This window comes from Pogoniulus pusillus, chromosome 13, assembly GCF_015220805.1.
Source record: "Pogoniulus pusillus isolate bPogPus1 chromosome 13, bPogPus1.pri, whole genome shotgun sequence".
NCBI classification, from domain to species: Eukaryota; Metazoa; Chordata; class Aves; order Piciformes; family Lybiidae; genus Pogoniulus; species Pogoniulus pusillus.
Window position 1 is genome coordinate 20,519,366 of NC_087276.1, and position 20,927 is coordinate 20,540,292.

General features: G+C 59.7%; 1 protein-coding gene across 1 annotated transcript in view; it reads left to right on the top strand.

The window, feature by feature from the left end:
* Positions 1 to 1,213: 1,213 nt before the first annotated feature.
* CORO7 (coronin 7) overlaps positions 1,214 to 20,927 on the top strand; it is a 37,498-nt gene continuing 17,784 nt past the window's right edge. Inside the window, exons 1-9 of the mRNA XM_064153396.1 lie at positions 1,214 to 1,335; positions 4,821 to 4,917; positions 5,222 to 5,296; positions 6,756 to 6,826; positions 7,178 to 7,361; positions 8,356 to 8,432; positions 9,544 to 9,594; positions 18,639 to 18,725; positions 18,956 to 19,038. Of these exons, the coding sequence (XP_064009466.1) occupies positions 1,276 to 1,335; positions 4,821 to 4,917; positions 5,222 to 5,296; positions 6,756 to 6,826; positions 7,178 to 7,361; positions 8,356 to 8,432; positions 9,544 to 9,594; positions 18,639 to 18,725; positions 18,956 to 19,038 (785 nt within the window). The 5' untranslated portion in view covers positions 1,214 to 1,275. The remainder of the gene's footprint in view (positions 1,336 to 4,820; positions 4,918 to 5,221; positions 5,297 to 6,755; positions 6,827 to 7,177; positions 7,362 to 8,355; positions 8,433 to 9,543; positions 9,595 to 18,638; positions 18,726 to 18,955; positions 19,039 to 20,927) is intronic.

Below are 20,927 nucleotides of genomic sequence, written 5' to 3' on the forward strand. Positions count from 1 at the left end.
CGCAGCTTGAGTACTGGGTTTAGTTTTGAGCCTGTCACTCCAAGGACGTTGAGGATCTGGAGCGGGGCCAGAGAAAGGCAGTGAAGCTGATGAACAGTCTAGAGCATGAGTCTTGTCAGGGAGACCTTCTGGCTCTCTACCAGCTACCTGGAAGGGGGTTAGACCCAGGTGGGGGTTGCTCCTTTCTCCCAAGGAACATACACCTGGATAAAAGGAAATGGCCTCAAGTTGTACCAGAGGAGGTTGGAGTTGGACATGAGGAACAATTTCTGCCTCAAAGGGATGTGGAGGCCTGATCCAGGCTGCCTAGGGCAGCAGTGGACCCCCTATCCCTGGAGAGGTTTCAAAGCTGTGCGGATGCTGTGCTGAGGGACGTGGTTTCGTGGTGACCTGGCAGTGCTGGGTTAATGGTTAGACTCAGTGAGCTTAAAGGTCTTTTCCAACCCACGCTGTTCTGTGATTCTGTGCAGTAGAGGCTTTTCCAAACCCGGAGTGGCTGTGCCAGAGCACCGCCTGCGCCGAGGGAAGGAGCTTTTCTCCACGGAGGGGGAGCTCATGCAGAGTGCGTTTCTCTGCTGCCTGCGTTGCCAGGGCTGCTGCTTTGCAACACTCCTCAGCAGCTTAGCTCAGCTCTGCACTGTGTGGGAGGACATGGCAGCGGCACTGAGCCGTGAGGGGGATGTGCCAGATCCTGTCTGCTGTCGCCACACATACAGCCTGGGTGGCAGGGAAGGACAGAGTTGCACTGTCGTGGATGATGCCATGGCCAGGCCCTGAGGCCTCAGTGGGCTCAGATCCAGCTTTCCTCTCAGCAGCCTTTGCATGTGGCAAAGGCCATGGAAATACCAAGGATACTGAGCCCATGGGACTGGAAGCCTCCCATTATCCCAGTTTGGATCCCAAAGGAGCAATCACCCTTGTCTCCAGCGGAACATTTGGGTGACAGTAGAAGGTCACAACCTGCAGGTGGTGGCAACCATGGGTCTGGCGACCCCAAATCTCTGGCAGTGGTGGGTCTGCATCCTCCAGGATGGTCACCCCTGGGAGGTTTCAACTCTTGGGGGTTGGCTCTTAGCAGGGTGCCGGGGGCCGCTACCCTACCCCGTGGGACTCTGGCCCCGACACACGTGGGGCAAGGGTTTGGCGGGGCCGTGCCCAGCGCGGAGGGGCGAGGCTAACGAGCAAGGGCGTGTCCAGGGGCGTGGCCGGCGGCAGCCCCGGGGCGGGCGGATCGGCGGAGCTGGGCTGGGCTCGGTGCGCTGCAACCGGAGCACCATGAACCGCTTCAAGGCGTCCAAGTTCCGGCACACCGAGGCCCGGATGCCTCGCAGGGAGGTGAGAGCCGCGGGACGCTCCCCGCCTCCCGGGACCGGGCGAGTGATGCGGGGTCGGTGGGGTCGGGATGGAGTGGGGCGGCCCCGGCAAGGCGCCGTATTTGGTCCCGTTGCAGCCGTACCGCTGGTACAACGGGGCCGTGCCTGCGTTACCCCCATAGGGCATAGTCGCGGGTTGGCAGCGTCGCCTGGGCGGCCCCTCCTTGGCACCCGCCGCTTCCCGGCCCAGTGTTGACAGCGCCTCCATGCCACGGGACTGCCGGGAGCCTTCAGGTCGTCTCCGGAGCCGCGAGCAGCTCCGGTGCAGCCGGTGCTGTTGACTTGCAGTGGGCATCCCCGTGGCAGAAGGGAGCCAGGCTTTGCCCCTCCTGCTGCGAGACCCTGGCTGGGCACGGCAGGCACAGGCAGCTGGCTCCAGTTCATGCTGCCTACCATCCCAGACTGGCTGAGTACCTCACTGGTGCCCAGCCCTCCACAGGCAGCACTGGCTTGCCCATGACAGCTGGGGAAACACACACCCCGAGCATGAAATTCTGAGCCCTGCTCCTTGCACCCCACTTCCGCAGGCAAAGAGGAAGCGCCGAGGCCCTGCGGGACGGTGTTGAGCTCTATCACCCTGCCTGCCAGCCGCAGACCTTGGCATTGCCAACGTCAGGCAGGTCTAGTGGGTCTCACTAGGCAGCACAAGGACAGGTGGTGATCAGCTCTAGCCTCTGGCCCACAAATAACTAGCCCTAGCCATGCCAAGCATTGTGATCCATCTTGGCACATGGTGCCAGCAGCAGGCGGTGCTGCCCTGCTCTTCCCCAGGCTGTGGAGCTTGGCCAGGGCACTCCCACAGATCCCTGTCATCTGCAGATCAGGCAAGGCAAGGGCAGGGATACTGGATCAGGGTGGGTCGTGCTGAGTGAGACACATCAGGGAATGTGACCAGGACACGTAGCCTTTCCAGGGGCTCCCTGAGTCGGACACCCTTCATCAAGTATCTCCACATGAGCAAGGTTATTGCTGCTCTGACGTGGTGGAGGTGGGTGGTGGGATCCTGCATCTGTGACTCCCAGCCCATGGGGTGCTGGCATAGCTGGAGCAGGGTCCTTGCTGGGGATGGTCCCACATGGGGAAGGGACAGCATGAGCCAGTCACCTTGTGCAGGCTGCTCTGGTTACCAGTTGTGCTGGGCTGGCATGCAGGTGCAGGAAGCTAGTGCTCTCCAGCATAGGCCATGTGGCCAGAAGTGGAGGGCTCAGGCTGGACAGATGGTGCTGCTACAACCTCTTTGTCATGCCACCTTTGGAAAGTGGGGGACCACTAAGCCAGATAAATAGTAATCTCTCAGCCCTTGGATGTCACTGCTCTCCTTCCTTGTAACCTCCCAGACTTGCCCACCCTATGCTCACATGCTTCTGCAGACCTGGTAAGCACCCAACACATACTCCTGAGCCTCAGCTGTAAGGAGGAGACGTGATAAGTCCCTGTCATTGTACCTAGCCTTGGGCGTCCCACCATCTCTGTGGCATGACAGAGGCTCAATGTGTCTACAGAGCAGGTGGCATGTCCCCACAGTCTCAGCCAGCCAAGCATTTGGCTGTGAACCTCAGCGCAGAGGAGTTGCTGCCAACAGCCAGCCCAGGATGCGGATCTGTGCAGTGTGGGTGTTGGCATGCCCATTGTGGGGAGGTTACGGCAACTATCAGGCAGGGATGTCCCTGTCACCACTGCACTGGTGTTGGTTCCTGTGTTGAGGAGGTCTGTGGGGCACTGAAGGACAATGTACTTTTGCCCTGCTGCATGGGAAGACATCTGCTCTGCGTCTGGCAGCCTACGCCAGGCTTGGCACATGGGAGGTGTCCCCTCCAAAGGCATTTCCCATCCAGGCGTGAAACATGTGCCCAGCAAGCAAGGCCACATCACCCAGCTCTGCAGGGCAGGAGGCAGCAGATGGACGTTCTGTCTCTAAACCCATCTCAGGTGTCACAGCGGGAAGCACTGCTCCTGTCCCCAGCCGAGCAGAGCAGCTTGTTTACAGAGGCTGAGGCAGACACTTGACCTGGCCGGATCAGGAGGCGTGGTATAAACACGAGGGATCTCGTCTGAGCAGCTTCTCCCCTCCAGGGAGCGTCTGCAGGGCTCTGCTGGCAGAGGGCCCCTGAAAGCTTGCAGCTTGCTTTGGGGATGGAGCCTGGACGGTGCTGTAACTTTCAGTAGCTGCCCTGGCACGCTGTGGGCAGGATCACTTCCCTGGGGGCTCCTGCCGACGTGCAGGGATGTTGCGCTGCCAGGATGGAGCAGCTCAGTAGCCTCTCTGCCAAACCTCGCTACAGGGGTCCTTGCGTGTACCCCTGGAAGCTGGGGGCCAGATGTGGCTTGTGACACCCCTCACTGAGGGACCATTGCAGGGTGATAGAGGATTTTGGGGCCCTTCCCTCTGGCTCTTGCTCATGCTCCAGACCTGTTCCCCGTCCCCACTGCAGCCCCTGGCTCACCCCCCTGCTGAGTGCAGGGAGAAGAACCAACCCTCCGGCAGGAGAAGGGTTAAGAGGCCTGCCGCTGAGCAGGCTGCTGTGACAAGGACCAGAGGAAGTGCTGCAGGAACTGCTGCTCTCTGGCAGCCCTCAAAAGGAAGCTGTGCAAGGAGAGGAAACCTGGGGTTCTGTCCTTACAGGGCTGCACATGCAGCTCCCTTCCCTGCAGAGAGCTCTGTCCTGTTTGTGAGGTCTCTTTCCAGCACTCCACACACGGGTGGGATGCTGGTGGCCACCAGCGGGCATACAGGCATGGTAGCAGCCATTAAAACGCCTGCCACTGCCTTTGCTCAAGGGTTGGACTTGGCCCTGGGCTCAAGTGGAGCTCCTGTCGGCAGACAGATGTCTGTATCACCTGGAGCAGATCCAGCTGACATGGGGTGTCCCAGTGCTCCGCGTGTACCTTGGAGCAGTAATGGGAATGCCACAAAGTGGAATTCTGGGTTTGGAGCTGTAATGAAGTTCTTTGGCTGTGTGTCCACACTCCACAGCCTGGTGGTTTGCTGCTTTGCAGCCCAAGAGCCTTTGTCCCTTCCCAAATTCCCAAATTCCCCTTTATCCTAAGGTCCTCTGAGCCCTTCCCACCATGGGAGAGCTGAGGACCGGGAGTTTTGGTGAGAGGCAGCACTGGGAGCTGGGATGGTCCTGTTTCCCATGCCTGATGAAGCTAGCCCAAAGCCCACCACCCCAGCAAGGGGGCTGCACTTCTGTTCAGTGACCATGAACAGCCATGTTGCTCCAGCCCTCCCAGAGGACAGGGCCCCAAAATGTGCCTCCATCATGATCCAGATGATGTCTGCAGTCTCCAGGTAATGCCACATCCATCAGTACGGGAGCTGAAGGTCTATGGTAATGCTCTGCCAGTGCTTCATTGCCTCCCCTCCAGCCATGCTCTGGCCATGGTGTCAAGCTCCTCCGAAACAGAGACATCTCCTGATGTGGATTTTTTCCCTTTCTATCCCAGGCCTGGATTGGGGGGATCCGAGCAGGCTCCATCACATCCCATGGGAACCACGTGAAGGCCAGCTGCCGCTGGATTGCCTTCAATGCTGAGGCAACAGGTGAGGCGCAAAGGGATCACTAAACAGTTTGGGTTGAAGAGACCTTTAAGGGTCATCTAGTCCAGCCCCTCTGCAGTTGCAGGCAGGTGGAATGGACCTGTCCCTGTGGGGCTGGGTCAGCTCCATAGACCCTAGGAGGCAAGTGAAGGAGGCTTTCTCTGAGTGCTCTTCCAAAGGTGCTGACAATTCTGCACCTCTCGGTTTGTGTGGCAAAGCTGGATGCCCTCAAGCTGTGTCCTACTGTGGGGGTTCCTGGGAGCATCATGGGTGGGTCTGTGAACTGCTCCTGTGTCCTGTCCTGCAGGTGTGCTGGGCATTGTGCCACTGGAGTGTGGAGATGGAGGCAAGAGGACTGTCTCTCAGCTCTGCTGCCACTCAGGTGAGCTGAATGTCTGCTGACTCTGCTCTGGCTTGTACGCAGAGACCATCACCCAGGGCAGGGTGACCCTGGCAGGTATCACTTGTGCAAGTGCACATTCCAGCTGCAGTCACACTGACCATGCCGGGCTCTGCCAGGCTGGGCTTTTCTAAGGAGATGACTTGATCCATGTCCCTTCCTGTCTTGAGCTGCAGCAAGGTCTGGTTATGTAGCTCTTGCTCATGCTATTCACCCAGCACACCCTTCTCATGTTACTCACTGTCAGTGCCTGGCTGACAGAGGAGCTGGGGATGGCATCATCATGGGTGTACTCAGCTCTAGTGACAGGAAGAACAGGCCAGACTGGCAGCCATGTCACCCTGAGAAGCTCCGGTGAAGGCAGAGCAAGGTGGCTGGCAACATTGTCACTTGCAAAGGAGCTCATGCTGCATGGATGAGGGTCTTGCCTCCTACCTGGGCACACAGACAGAGTGTTGGGGAGCCCAGGGTGCCCTTTTTCTGGTGCTGGAGCAGCAGTGCCAGCCCAAGGAGCACTTGACGACCCATTTCTCCCAAAAAGTGCTCCAGAGCAGCACAGTGGGAACTGGTCCTGGTGCGCAGTGCCTTGGCATGGCTGCAGGATGGCATAGCGTGCCCAGCCTGTGCTTCTCCCCCAGGCTGGGTCCCTGCCCTAGTGGGCATGGTGAGCTGGGCATGTGGAGCTGCACCACACTGGCAAGTGATCCAGTGAGCTGCGCTGCTGCCGTGGGGTGCCAGAGGGGTGCACAGGGAGCCAGCCCAACATCAAGGGCTGGCAGTGAGCTTTAGAGGGAGCCTTTGAAGCAACGCCTCTGGAATGGGGCAGGGTTTGCTCTCCTCCTGGGGCGAAGGCAGCGGAACGAGCTGCTCGCTTCTCCTGCCCCCGGGGCCTGTCTCTCCGCAGCCTCCTGGAAGCGGAAAAGTACACAGTGACCTACTTTCCTGAGCCTGCCAAATGCATCCGTGGGGCTGCTGCCGATGGTGTCAGCCTCCCTCCCGCGGGGCCCTGCCATCGCAGCCACAGGCAGCAGCCCTGTAGCATGCACGCCAAGCTGGGGCATCACAAAGGGACCCTTGTCACCCCTTGCTCGCTGCCATCTGGGCCAGCACAGATGCCCTTGTGCTGTTCCTGCTTCTCCCTGGGCCTCCTGGGCATGTGTGTGCTGAAATCGCAGCCAAGCCTGGGTGGTGTTGGGTTAGATGGGGACGCAGTGGTAGGACACCACCCTTCAGGACTCCCATGCCCACTGAGTACAAGACCCTGATGGACAGCATGGAGGGGTTCAGGCCCTTGCAGCAAAGCTGAGCTGCTCTCAAATGCTTTGGTGCCTGCTCCTGCCTGCACATGTGTGGATGAGATGAGGCTGGGGCAGAGCAAAGGTGGGGGACACAGTGTCAGGAAGAGCAAGATGAGGATAAACTGCTGCCCTTCTCCTTCCAGATGTGGTGACAGACTTTGACTTCTCACCCTTTGATCAGCTTCTGCTGGCTACAGGCTCTGCTGATGAGATGGTGAGTGCTTGGTTCTGGGTGTCTCAATAGGGCACCCAGTGTCTCCTGGCATGTCTCTGAGACTCACCATGGAGCCAGAGCAACGGGAGTAAGAGGAACTGGGGAGGAGGGTGCTATCCTCAGGGAGTGGTGAGGGATGTCCCCAGCTTGTGGGGGCGGGACAGATGGTGTCAGCCAGGGATGAGCTCTCTCCCACCTGAGATGCCAGCAGCTTTGATCCCACCAAGCTACAATGAGGAATCATTCGGTACCCTCCGGCATCAAAGCCTGGAGAAACAGCAAGCCTAGCTGGCACCCAGCTGGGTCCAGCTTGCCCGTCTGGGGCCTGATCACCTCTCTCTGGGACTGCAGGTGAAGGTGTGGCGTCTGCCTGAGAGTGGCCAGGACATGCCCTGCAGCTCGGGGCTGACCCTCGGACCGTGTGGGGGGGCAGTGGATGTGCTGCAGTTCCACCCCACGGCAGATGGTGTCCTCGCCAGCGGCATGGGGAAGAGAGTCACCGTCTGGGACCTGGGACAGCAGCAGCCACTGACAGGTAGGCTTGGCCATGCCCACCAGCTCCTGTTCGTGAGGTTTATCAGCACACCTGAGGGATGGGATCCATCTAGAAAGTGCTGGGCAAGCTGGATAAGTGGTTCCATGATGGCATTACATTGATGATTTGGCTCAGTGATTCTGGAGAAGACTAAGAGGAGATCTTATTAATGTTTACAAATATCTGAAGGCTGGGTGGCCTTCTGAAGGAAGGGGCCAAGAGGAAGTCTCTCTTCAGTGGTGCCCTGTGCTAATAGGACAAGGGTACAAACTGGAATACAGGAAGTTCCACCTCTACGTGAGGAGAAACTGTACTGTGAGTGTGACAGAGTCCTGAAGCAGGCTGTCCGGAGAGGTCATGGGGTCTTCTTTTCCAGGGAGCTTCCAAACCATAGATCTTTGGAACTATTTCAGGTCAAGTTGTTTGGGGCTCTGAGCAGCCTTAGCTGCAGATGTCTGTGCTGACTGCAGTGGGGTTGGACTAGATAGCTTTAAAAGTCCCTTCCATCCCAGAGCACTTGACAGTTCTGTCTGTACCATACTGGTGGTTGGGGTCAAGCAACAGGCAGTGTGGGTGGCTTTTGTACCTGAAACTCTTGTGTTCTCTGGTGTGCACTCAGGCTCCCATGCACTCTCATGCAGTGGTGTTAAAGGCTCCTGTGATGCCCAGGGTGTCCCCTGGGGTGACAGGTCCCTCTCCCTGCATGCTCCATTGCATGGGCAGGTAATGACCAGCCTCACCCAGACCTCAGCTAACTTGACAGGGGAAGGAGGCTGGGTGGCAGCACAGGGGCATTACATTCCCAGGGCTGCTGCCCTGAGGATCCAGCTGCCAGCAGCACAGGGACGTGTGGACACAGCAGAATCCTGGTGGGACCAGGCCATTTCCCATCGGAAACCTTCCGGTGCTGGCAGGTGGCAGAGCAATGGCTCCTGCCCTGTCTGTGCCAGGAGCCCTGCTTGGTGCCCGTGCTGAGCCTGCTGTCCTTCCACAGCTCTGGATGCCCACGGGGACCAGCTGCAGAGCCTGGCCTGGAAGCGAGACGGGCACCTCCTTGGTACCTCCTGCAAGGTAGAGTGTCTCGCTTGGGCGACCTTGCAACCTCCTGCCACAGCCAGGCCGGCTGCAGTCAGCTCTTGCGAGGCCCAGCGCGGCTGTCTCGGGGAGAGAGGGGCAGAGATGGGGCCAGTGAGCGGTGCCGGAGCTGAGGATGATATCACCACTAGGTGGCGCCTGCGGCTCGCCGCCGGCCGCGCTGGGACGCGCAAGCGCAGGGGGTGCGGCTGTATGGCGGCCGAGCGGGGAGGGCGAGCGAGGGGGCAGGCTCCCCGCCTTGGGGTCCCTCCCAACCTGGCGTCCTGCGATGCTGTGAGGCTGAGCTGGCGCCGCACGCAGACCGAGCGTGGGGCCGAGGCGAGCAGCCTCCCCTCTGCACCGAGCGTGCAAGCCCAGAGAGCTGCCCCACCGTGCACAGCGGCTGGACAAGCAGAGCTGCCTCTGCAAGCCCAGCTGAGCGTGTAAGCCCAGCTGGGTGTGCAGACCAAGCCTGCAGGCTGAGGAGTCAGCCACACTGTGACAAGGGTGGAGGCTAAGCCCATGGGCTGGTGGGCCCAAGATGGAGCATAGGAACCACCTAAGCATGCAGACCAAGCATGAACGCTGAGTGAGCAGTTGGAGCCCCATACTGAGCCATCAGGATGAGTGTGGAGACAAAGACCTCCATCTGTGCCATGGATTGTAGGTCAGCTCCCTGGTCGTTCCACATGTGGGTCTGGCCAGCACAATGTGTGCTTCCCATATAGGCCTCTGGCAGCAAACTGGCACCAGGGCACCCCTCTGCTGCCTCTGCACTCCAGACAGCCCATTCCAAGGGGCATCCCATGGCCCATTTGGCTGTGAAGTGCCAGGCAACATGCTCAGGAGCATTGACAGGGTGTCATCTGAGGGTCAGGCTCCAGCCCTGGCTCTGCTTTGTAGGCTCCATCCTTCTCTAAGACCAGTTTTGAGGCTGACAGGATACTGAGAATGTTGTGTGGCCTTCCACAAGGACAAGGACTGTAGGCAGCAGAGTGATGGACGGGAAGAAAGGGGCTGCTCACTCCAGCCTTCTGCCTAATACAGCCTGACATCCCACTGCTCCCAGGGTCCTTAACCCTCCTCTGTTTTCTTCTTATCTCAACAGGACAAGAAACTGCGGATCTTTGACCCCCGAGCCAGCCCAGCCGCCTCCCAGGTACTGTCAGGATGTCCACTGCCTGCCATGGGGTTGGCTTGGGGCCCCAATTGTGCCAGCCCTGGCATGGCTTGGGAAAGGCAATGTGATGGTGTGGGCTGAGGGCAGGGGCAGTAGGCAGCCTCCTCCTTAGTCCCAGTGGGATCAGGCACAGGGGACCTCTGCCATTCTGCCTAGGCTGGCAAGCTGCCAGGCAGCAATCCCAAGTCCTCCAGGCAGTGATCCCAAGTCCTCCAGGCAGTGCTGCCAAGCCCCATGGGGGTTGCTGGGCTCTGTGCCATTGTGCAGGAGCTGGGCAGAAGGCTCTTGGGTACGAGGACCTGGCAAGGGTGAGGGCTGGGTGGCTGGATCCAAACAGCTCAGCAAATAATGGCAATTAGGAAATAAGTTGAGGACTTATGGCTTGACGAGGAGTCGAAACAGCCTCTTATTAGAGGTTTCCTGTGGCTTGAGGGCTCTGGCTGCCACCAGCCGCCAGCCCTTGCTGCTGAAGGGGCTGGAAGCCTTTGGGAGGGGAGGGATGCAGTGGAGAACAGGGTGAGGTGGCTGCAGAAGTCTCTGACACTCCTTGTGCCGCTCCTGCCGGTGGCTCAGCAAGCTGATGGCCTCTGGTGTCTGGGAGACAGTGCTCTGGTGTCACACTGCACTATGACTTTTCTGCCACCATGGAGCCTGGGTATTAAGCTCCCATAAGAGCCCTGGGTGCTTTTGGTGGGTACAAGCAGTGCCATGGCCCCTGGTGCAGCCTTGTAAATACATCACCGCCGTATACAGCTACAACAGGTTGCCCAAGGATGTGGTTGAGGGCCCATCCCTGAAGACATTCAAGATCAGACTTGGTGTGGCCCTGAGCAGCCTGATCTAGTTGGAGGGGTCCCTGCTTACCATCTTGTCCAACTTACTGCAGGGGAGTTGGACAAGATGACGTTTGAGGGTCCTTTCCAACCCAATGTAGTCGGTCAGTCTGTAAACCCAGTGGGTCCCATGTGTGAGTGAGCCAGGGCAAAGAGCTCCTTAGCCCTCAAGTAGCCCCTGTGATGCTCCCCTGCTCTGCGTGCTGCCTGGTGGGGCTGGGAGGTAGCAGTGTCTGCTCCCAAATCCATCCTGCACCTATCCCCCCTCCTCACCCGCCCCGTGCCTCTCCCAGCGCCAGACCTGCTGGCCTGTGCTGCGGCGCTTCGGTGAAGCCATGAGCGCCGTGGGCTCCAGCCAAGTCTCCCGGGGAGGGTGGACTCTGTCTCGCTGAGCTCTTAAAAATAACGTGTGAGTGATGGTGGCTGCTCCGAGCAGGCAGCTCGCTTCCCTCCGCTGCCGTCTGACCCAGCCCGGGGCTGGCGCTCGGGCTTTGCCAAGAGAAATATGCACCTCAGAGCGCTGCCGCGCCGCAGCCCTCACCCCGGCCAGCCGAGAGCTGATGAAGATGTTTAGTCTTAAAGTGCTGGGCTGAAGGAGAAAACGTTAAAAAGCCATAAATCCTCTGGAAGCTTGCGCTGGGTTTGCTCAGCCAAGAGGAGTAATGCTCCGGTGTTCTGCTTTCTCTTCCTCCCGGGTTGCTGGAGGGGTGGGTTCTTTGGAGAGGCTCCTTCTGCCCCGGGGCAGCGCGCAGAGGGAAGTGGGCGATGCCAGCCTGGCGTGTGGTGCCAGCACCTCGAGAGCTCCCTGCTTTGAACTCACCCTTTCTTCGCAGCGAGGTGTGATGGGTTTTCCAGCCGGGCTGGCTCCTGCGGCGTCAAGGGCTGGGTTTCCTCTGCAGCAGGCGAAGAGCTCAGGCTCGGCACCAGCTCCTGCCGATCCTTTTGCAGCACACGGTGCTGGAGCCAACCTCAGCAGAGGGCTGCTCCTCTTAATTTGCCAAACCAGCCTCATTAAACTCTTCTTTTTATTAGCATAGGGAGAAAGGGATCAAAAGGAGCTAAAATAAGAGCCTTGGGGAGGAGGGATTGCTGCTGTGATCCCTGGAGCTGCCCTGGGGCCTTACAGATGCCTCATGTGCAGGGCTGGGGTCTGATGGATGGTGAGGAGGGTGACTGTCGGCCTGCCCACGCCCTGCGGCCGTGCCCCTGTGGTGGCTGTACCCCCAGTTCCTGGCTCTGTGTCTGGGCAGTTATTTTGAGCGTGTCCCAGCAGTGGGCAGGAGCATGTGGCGCAGCGACAGTGGCTTGGCTGCAGCCTGGCTGACCCCGCAGGGTGCCCACTACAGACCCAGGCCGTGATTTCCCTTGGGAGAGCAGTGTCCTCATCCTGCTGGATCACAGGCCACTCATTGCTGTGTCTGAGCTGGAGCAGAGACTTGCAAGCATTAGGGTTGTGCTTGCATCCCATTGCTGCCCAGTGTCTTGAAACTGGCAGCAGATGTGCCAGAGCCACCCCTTTGCTGTTGCAGGCACCACCTCTGCTGGGCCAGGGCTGGATCTAAGTGCTGCCATCCTTCTGGAGAGGTCCTGTGAGTCTCAATCTCCACCTCACCCACATCCAAGGCCACTCTGCCCCAGCTGCAGCCTGCCCTCCCCTCCTAAGGGTGCTGGTGCTCACCCTCCTTGCCTTGACCCTCTTGTTGGAAGCTACTCACATCCTGTTCCTTATGGCCCCAGCTCTGCCCGGGCTCTGTACTTCACTGCTCCCATCCTCACCTACCCTGCAGTGCAAACCCCATGAAATGTTCCCATGTCCCTCTGGGGTGTGTCTTTGAGGTGCTTCATGCACCAGCATTGGGAACAGGAGTCACAGCACCATGAGCGTGCTTTTGCACTTGCAGCCCAGAAGCCAGTTGTGTCCTGATCGTAGAATCAAAGAATCAACCTCTACATCTCCAACAGCGTGGGCAGCAGGTGGAGAGGATTCTGACCCTCTGCTGAGACCCTTCCCTGCAGTGCTGGGGCCACCTCTGGCATCCTCAGAACAGCAGAGACAGGGACCTGTTGGAACAGGGCCACAGCAGTGATGGGAGAGTGGAAGCCCTCTGCTGTGAGGCCAGGCTGAGAGAGTTGAGCTTGTTCAGCCTGAAAAAGAGAAGGGTCCAGCGAGATGTTCTTGTGGCCTTTTAGTGCTTTTCGAGGCCTGTTGTGACAGGACAAGAGGTGGTAGATTTGAACTAAGAAAGGGAGATTCAGACTGGAGAGAAGGAAAAATATTTTAATGTTGAGGGTGGTGAGACCCTGTCCCAGGTTGCCCAGAGAGATGATAGATGTCCTGTCCCTGGTTGTTTGGGGCTCTGAGCAAGTTGCTGTGGTTGCTGATGTCCCTGCTCACTTCAGGGCAGTTGGGTGAGATGGTCTATAAAGGTCTCTTCCAACCCAAACTAGTCCATGATTGTATACATCAGCTGATGCCCTATGTGGGTCCCCAGAACCAGTGCAGGGCACAGCAACTTGTGTATGACAAAGGACCCTAAGTTGGCATCTCTACTTGCCTGCTCCTGTGGGTCCTGGGAAGCCCTGGGTCCCTGGGGCTGGTGGGGGCAAGATGCATGAGGGATAATGGCTTCAAAGTGGGAGAAGCTGAATTTAGATTAGACACTAGGAAGAAATGCTTCCCCATGAGGGTGGTGAGGCACTGGAAAACAAGTTCCCCAGAGAGGCTGTGGAGGCTCCAAGACTGGAAGTGTTGAAATCCAGGTTGGATGGGGCCTTGAGCAACCTGATCTAGTAGGAGGTGACCCTGCCCATGGCTGGGGGTGGAACTAGATGATCTTTAAGGTCCCTTCCAACCCAAAGCATTCTGTGACCTTGCCTGCACAATGAGTCATGGTCTTACCCATCCTCTGCAACAGTGCTTTCCTAAGCGGGGTGCATACAGCAGTCTGGGGGGTGGAGGGAGACACTGTTAGACCTTCAGCTCTACATGAGTATCATTTATCCACCAGTCAATGAACATCTCATCCTCAAAAGGATTTACTGACAGAGATGTCAGCCAGAATCACTGGAGATGAGAGGTGGCTCCCAAGAGCAGAAGAGTGGTACATGGCGTGCCCCATGCCAGATGGGCAGCGTGGCTGCATGCCAGCCTGCTCCCCAGTTTGGTGCAGTGCAGCCATGTCCATTGAACATGGCATGGCTGCGACAGGCCACATCCCACCCCCACACACCGTGCTCGGGCGAGGGGCTGCAAGCATCTGGCCAGCACCTGGCTCCCATTAACGGGGCCGGGGCGGGTGCCGGGCCGCGGGGCTGCCGCCCAGCACGGCCAGTGTGGGCTGGAGAGGAGCTGGCTCCGTTCTCACGAGAAACTTCCCCCGGCAGCGTTTCGGCAGGACCGGGGGTGAGGGAACGGCCACGCGTGTCGGGCGAGCACACTCCTGCTCACATCTTAATGAGCTCTGTTTAATGAGCAGGGCTGAGGGCACCTGGGGACAGCTGGCTGGGTGTCACCGTGCGTTTGTCCCCACCATGAGTTTGTTCCCCACACCACGTGGGTAGAGCTTGGTGCCTGGGGAGCACCTGGGGCTTGCAGCCCTCCAAGCACAGTCAGCGTGAGGCAGGACCATGATGTCACCCCAAGACCAGAGTTGCCCCGAAGCCCCAGGGATGGGAAAGGGAATCCAGCCCTTCCCCCACACCGTGGCTACCATCCCATGGGCCATATCAGCCCTCATTGTGGTGGGAGAGTACAGCAGGGGAAGGGTCTTTGTGGGCAGCATGGCCATAATGGCAGGGTGATGCTGTGGAAAGGTGGAGATCCAGGCTGCAGTGAGCTCTCTGTGCCCACAGTTGGAACCCCACAGACCCAAATATGTAACCTCTGCTTGGGATCAGCCCAGGGCTGGTTGGGGACCACTCACCAGGGGAAAGTGCACTGGGACAGAGACTTTTAGCCTTCCTCCCTGCCCAGCCCATTGATGTGATATCTCACACCGGGGTCACCCCGGGGGTACCTGACTCCCAGCCTCGGCAGCAGCTTCCTCCGGGCTGGGGGAAGGTCCAGAGCATCCCACATTCCCAAGGAGACCGTGGGAAGCTTTGAGAAAGTTGGCCTGGCTCTGGGCTGCCTATTTATAGCACGGCGTGCTCGGCGCTCTCATGCTTCTGTTCCCCAGCGTAGCTGCGCGGCACTGTTTATATTTCCTCTGCTCTGCTTCCCCCTCGGCCGTCCTTCCCAGGAATGCCGCTTGGAATGGCAGACATGGGGAAGTCGAGGAGGATTTGGGATGAGCCAGCAGCATCGCAAGGGATGCAGGAACACAGTGGGCACTGCTTGTGCTCGCCAGCTCTGCAGGGTGCCGGCACAAGGACATGGGCTGATGCTTCGCTTACCTAGGACTGTGGCTCTGGCACAGCATTTTGGGTTCCTCCAGCTTGCTGCCTGAGCTGGGACTCCTGGAAGGAGGGAAAAGGGCTTTAGAGGGGTTGGGAACAGCCTTGCGGCAAAGCCCATGGGGCTGGTGTCTACAAGGAGGGATGAGATGTGGGAGAAGAGAGACCTGTGCTGATGAGTATTGTGGCCTGCCCAGACCAGATGCTCCCAGCCCTGTGCCTGGGCATCTGTGCCATAGTGGGAGCCTCTACAGCCATAGGGGCTGTTCTGGTGGGAGTCTGCTCACCTTTCTGTCCTTGCTGGGATTCTGCTCTTGCTGAGACATTGTACTAGCTTCACTGAGGGCAGGAGGGACTGGATCGAGGTGTGGGGCTGTGCTGGCAGCAGGGTGGCAGAGGCAGAGCCTGCACAGCACTAGGTTCCCAGCTCTCCAGGGCAACAAGGCTTTGTGGCAATGCTCATCTGGGGTCAGGGAGGAGGCTCTCCCCAGTCTATTCCCACCATGACACAGACGCCCCACACCCAGCAGCAGGCAGGGGCCAGTGCCAACAGGGTGATGGCTATAGGAGCATTGTGGCCACCATGGGCAGTGGCTGGGATCCTTGTGCTTTTCTGGGGGCAGGTGGCAGCTCAGGGTGTCCTCAAGCTGCAGACAGAGAGGAGGAGCAGGGCTGGCCTGGGAGAGGTTGCTCTGCTCTCTGTAGTATGGGATTTGGCAGTGGAGAGAGGTCGTGGAGGATGTGGGGCTGTGGTTAGGTCCCTCAGCTCCTCCGGACGCCATTCATCCCTCCTGTCCCAGACATCCTCCTGGGGCGTGAGGGCAGTGATGGCATCTCCCACGTTCCTGGGCTCATCATTTCACTATGAGAAGGAGGAGTCCCAGGACTGCAGTGCCCCAGGCTGAGGTGACCCCTCCTGCCTGGTTCCTGCTGGCAAAAGAATGGCTCAGCCTGGCTCTGGTGCCTCCTGCACCCACAGGTCTCTCCTGGGATTGCTTCCCACAGGGATCAGCTAGCCATGCTTGTGGGCACTCAGCCATCTCCCAGCCATCCCACCCTGCAGCTCTGCTCTGGGCTCCCCATCTCCAGCTCTCCTTGCCCTGCATCCCGGCTGAGGGTAGCTGCTCCTGCGGAGGCAGGGAGCACCCCAGGGGCGTCACCAGCCCTGCAGCCGTAGCTGCTCCATGTCGAGCTCTGCCAGCAGCCGCGGAGCCCAAGGCGGCCGCTCCCTGCAGGCAGCTGTTCCCAGCTCACTCAGCCTCGCTGCCAACAGCTGCATTGGACATGTCAGCATTGATCCCCTCCGCCGGCCCCCCACAGCCCGCAGCAGAGAGCTCCATGGCTACCCGCACCGCACCTCAGCCTGTGCTGGGAGGGGTAGAGTGAGGTGGGGAGAGGGACAGTGCCAGGAAGCCCTCCCAGTGCAGCCGATCCGGCACTGAGGAGGGAGCACAAGCTCCCCCCATCCTGGGCTGCCTCAAACCAGCTGGGCTGGGCTCACACAATGGGCTGGAGGAGGCTGGGATGCCTCGGTGCTGGCGTGGCCGGGGAACTGGGAGGCCTTCTCAGGTCTCTGTGGTGCCAGCCTGGAGCTGGTGGTCTCCCCTCAGCCTGCTCAGGGAATGAGCAACTCCAGAGGAGTGCCCATCCCTCCGGCTGTCACTGGCCCCAGCTCCAGGGACACGGGGTGGGGGTAGGGGGCGTCCCAGCACCCCCCCAGGCTGAGCGTCCATCTGGCCCAGCTCTGCCAACTCCAGGGAAGCCCCACAGGAGCCCCATGGCCACCCTGAAGCTCCCCACTGACCAAACCGCACTGGTGCCAGGTCACATCACCCTATCTCTGCCCAAACGCTGGAGGACGTGGGACAGGGGGGATAGGGAGGGCAGGTTCCCTGGGGGTCTCACCCACCTAAGGGTGACTGCCAGCCAGCCCTTCACACTCACCTCTGGTAACGTCTGCAGAGGCACCACCGAAAGCAGAGCCTCAGCCTGGCTGCATACTTGCTGCCATACGTCCTGCTCAGCTGGGACGGAACTAATGGAGAAAACATGGCCCTGTGCCACCGCCAGCACAATGTGGGCTGGGAGCAGCATCGCCCTGTGCTCTGCCAGCTGTGCCACCCACCACCGTCCCTCGGGTGCTGTGCTGGATGGCCTGCAGGACTGACACCCAGCACCATCCCTTGGGTGCTGTGCTGGGTGACCCGGGGACTGACACCTCTCCGGTGCTGTGTGGGTTGGCTCTGGGGACCAGCAGAGCTGGCACAGTTGGCTATGGAATCTTCAGCTGTTGAGTTTTGGCTGCCACGGTGCACAGTTCAGGTGCAGAAGTGTTCTGGCCTATGAGCAGGCTTGGCCCTGGCTCCTGGGCTTTCCATCCCCCTTGGCACCCATCCTGGGATGTGTTCCATTCTCCTCCCAGGACCTGGCCACTGTGCCAATGTGTTGGAGGTGGGGGACAGGCCCCTCCTGTCCCACATCCTGCCCCTGCGCCTGGGAGTGCCGGGCTTGGCTTGCCCAGTGCTGCCTCTGCCAAGTGAGCCGCACTGGCTGGCAAGCACCATGTTTGTGCTGGCAAGGAAGCTGGCATGCCAGAGCCAGGGAAGGGGAGATTTGGCACTGCATGCCTTCTGCCCCAGCTGTGGGTCCTTCCAGAGAGTGGGCATTCTTTGGGGCTGGGAATGCAGGAGGCTGCTCCCAGCAGGGCCTCACTGTTGGGGAGGTGAAAGATTTGGTACCATCTTGCAGCCTCCCCAGCCTGCCTGTGGGCAGCCCAGAAGATGCTGCTTCTCCATCACCAGGGGCAGTCTGTGCATGCCCACCTGGGCCTGTGGGCATCCTCCTGTGCCTACCCCACCCCTTCTGCCCCCACACCAGGTCCCTCCTACCTGGTGCTGAGGTGCCAGAAGCTCTATGCTGGATTTAGCTCTGGCAGAGCCCTCTGCTCTTCCATGCCAGTCCTGGAATGGTTTGCAACCTTTTATTGGTGCTTCATAAACGATAGTGAGGAGGCTGCAAGCGCTGCCTGTGCCATGGGGCTGTTGGCTCCTGCTGAGACATCAACAACCACAGTACCCATCTGGGGGCCACATGGGAGCTGGCAAGCAGCCACCACCAGCCCCACCAGGATTCTTCCCCTCCCCTCCTTAGCAGAGCATAACTGGGACCAGTGTGGTGACTGGGCTGAGGATTGTGGAGTGGGTTGGGGGTGTCCCAGCCCCACAGAGGACAGGCAGAGTGGGGCTGCAGGTGGTCAGAGTCTTGTGGGGAGCACAAGCAGGCTCAGTGTGCCATGTGTTTCAGTAGCATGCGGGGCACCCAGGTCCTGCAGCCAGGATTCGTCGTGGATCGAGAGCCCAGGGATGCAGCTGGGGAAGTAAGTCCCTCTGTTACTGTGGCCATGGCTGTGGCCAAGCCTCTTCTCATGTCTGCTGGCATGGCGCAGCTTCCTCACAGCCCCCAAGCCCCTTCACTGAGTGTGGGGAGAGCCCTGGGGGTCCACACCCCCTCACACTCACATTACCTGCTGCCACTCCTCACTAGGAGCCAGTCCAGCCGCTCCACAAAGCACCCATGCTGGCATTGGCACAGGGTGGGTGCCCAGGACTGTCACTGCCTGCAGGCTGTCCCTACTGCCGTCACCTTGGGCACCTCAGCAGTCAGGAGGCAGCACTCGGCTCCATCTGCTTGGCCCTGGGAAGGTTCACGGCCACCAGCAGTGAAGCACGTGTCCCGCATGGTGCGCCTGGCATGCCCGCTGGTGATAGTGATGGCCATGTCTCCTGTGCCTTGCAGAGTGTCCTGGGACATGAGAACAACAAGGACACCCGGCTGCTCTGGATGGGCTCCAGCGATTGCCTCATCTCCGTGGGGTTCAGCCAGGTATGGTACTCACCAGGAAGGCAGCCCTGGCGCGATCAGGGTGCCCCAGCCCCACTCTCTGCAGCCACTGTGCCAGGGCTCCAGGTGCTTTTCGGGTGGCCTGTCCCTCCTGAAAGCAGGAGGTCCCCTTGTCAGGTGACATGGTGCTTGCTAGGGATGGAGGGAGGTGGTGCCATAGGGCCAGCCAGGCAGTCCTGGTGCCCACTAATGCCATGTTTGTGCCCTTGCAGATGCGGGAGCGGGAGGTGAAGCTGTGGGACACGCGACGGTTCAGCGGGGCAATGCTCACTGTGGCGCTGGACACCTCACCTGGGTAGGGACCGGGTCTTACCATGGGGTGGGAGGACAGCCAGTGGGACGTGAGATGGCACTATGGGGATGCCATGATCAGAGACATGAAAGGAGCATGGTGATGGAGCAGCAGGTGACAGAATACTCCTGGCACGGGCAGCGCTCAGCCACAAAGCTGGGGACAAGGTTGGTAATGGTGTGGCTGCATCTGTCATCATTTGGGTAGGATGGCAGGGCAGTGGCAGTGCTGGGGATGGCACAAGTGTGCTGTGGCATGTGGTGGCATTGCTGGGAACAGCACCATCAGTGTCTGAGGTGACTTCTAGGTGGGTGGGCATAGGCACTCGGGTGGCACAAGATGCTGTGGGCGAGCAAATTCTTTTGGCACTGCTGCTCACTGGAGCAGCTCGGCCTCAACCTCCTGCCTGTAGTGGAGCCACACTGCTTTGTGCCGTGGTGCTGTGGGGCTGCCCAGCCAGCCATGGCAAGGCCAGCAACTGAGCCACACTCACTGAATGTCCCATGAGGAAGTGGAAAAGAAGCTTTGGTGGCTGTAAGGGGTAAGTGCCCCTCATCAAGGCACGATGGAGCCACCTCCTGTCTGTAGGGCACCACTGAGGTGAGGAACACTCTAGTTAGACCTAGTCTGGCCTCTCCCACACTGCTTGGGAGGAAGAAGAGGAGGAAGTCCCTTCCTTCTGCTGTGGCAGTGAGGGTTTGGGACAAGCTCCTTGCCAGGCTGTGGTGGAAGCCATTATCTCTCCTCAGAGCTGCTGGCAAAGCACAAAGTTGCCAGGACCCTCACCACACAGCAGGCTGGCCCCATGGAAGGCTGGAATGCTAGAGCAGGCTGGGTGGTTGGCAGCCACCAAGTGCCAGTATGTGGCCTGTGGCAAGGAGCTGAGTGAGCTGTGATGGTGGGGCTGGCTCTTGGCTGCCCCTGCACTGAGGTGTCAGCTCTGAGCCTACGCTGACAGCAGGCAGGACTGACAAGAGCGGGGAGGCAGCCATAGGCACGATGAGGAAGCGCTGGCACAGTGTCTGGGGGGAGCAGCTCTGGTGGGAGCAAGTGGGGAGGCTCACCCTCTTGCGAGCTCCAGAGGTGAGCAGTTCACAGCTTTCCAGCTCCTCAGCTCTGCCAGCACAGTGGGCAGAGCCATGGGGCTGCCATGCCCAACCTCATGAAATGAGCGATCGTTAGTATCCAGAGTGAACATTCCCGAGAGAAGCCAGGGCACGCAGTGTGCTGCAGGGGCACGCTTTGAGGGTCTCTTCCTGCTGTCAGTGGCGAATCTGGCAGGAAGCACCCCAAATCCTGCCGAGATGGGTTAGCACCAGCCTTGGTAGCGTTGAATGACTTTGGACTGGAGGATCTTTCCCGGCCCAATCGATTCTGTGTCTCTGACTCGCTGCTCGGCGCTGGCCCGGGCCGATCCAGCCTGGCTAAATGGGCTGCAGCCTGCGGGCTGCGCTCAGCCCCTTCGCGGGGCTGGGGTTATTTTGGCTGCTGGCTTTATCGGCCGCCAGGAATGCGGCTGGCGGGCGCTGCTCGCAGGCACGCCACGGCTCCGCCGCGCTGCGGTTGCGTGGCTGGCTGATAAGGAGAGGGGCTGGGGGTGGCGGGGGTGAGCAGGATCCTCCCCCACCCCATGCCGGGAGTCTCCAAAGAGCAGGAGGTGCTGTTTTTAGACAGCCACTATGGGGCCAGACGTGCTTCCAGCCCCAGCCACTCCCCCCTTGTAAATCTCGCCGGGATGACAAATGGCGGAGGGGGATTTGAGCTGGCTCCCGGCAGAGGTGCCGAGCGGGGGGGCAGAACCATCCCCATACTGGTGGGATGCAGTGCTTGGGAGCCCCAGAGCCGCGACTGTCTGGTGTGGGGGTATGGCCAAGGCAGTGTCCAAAGAGGGG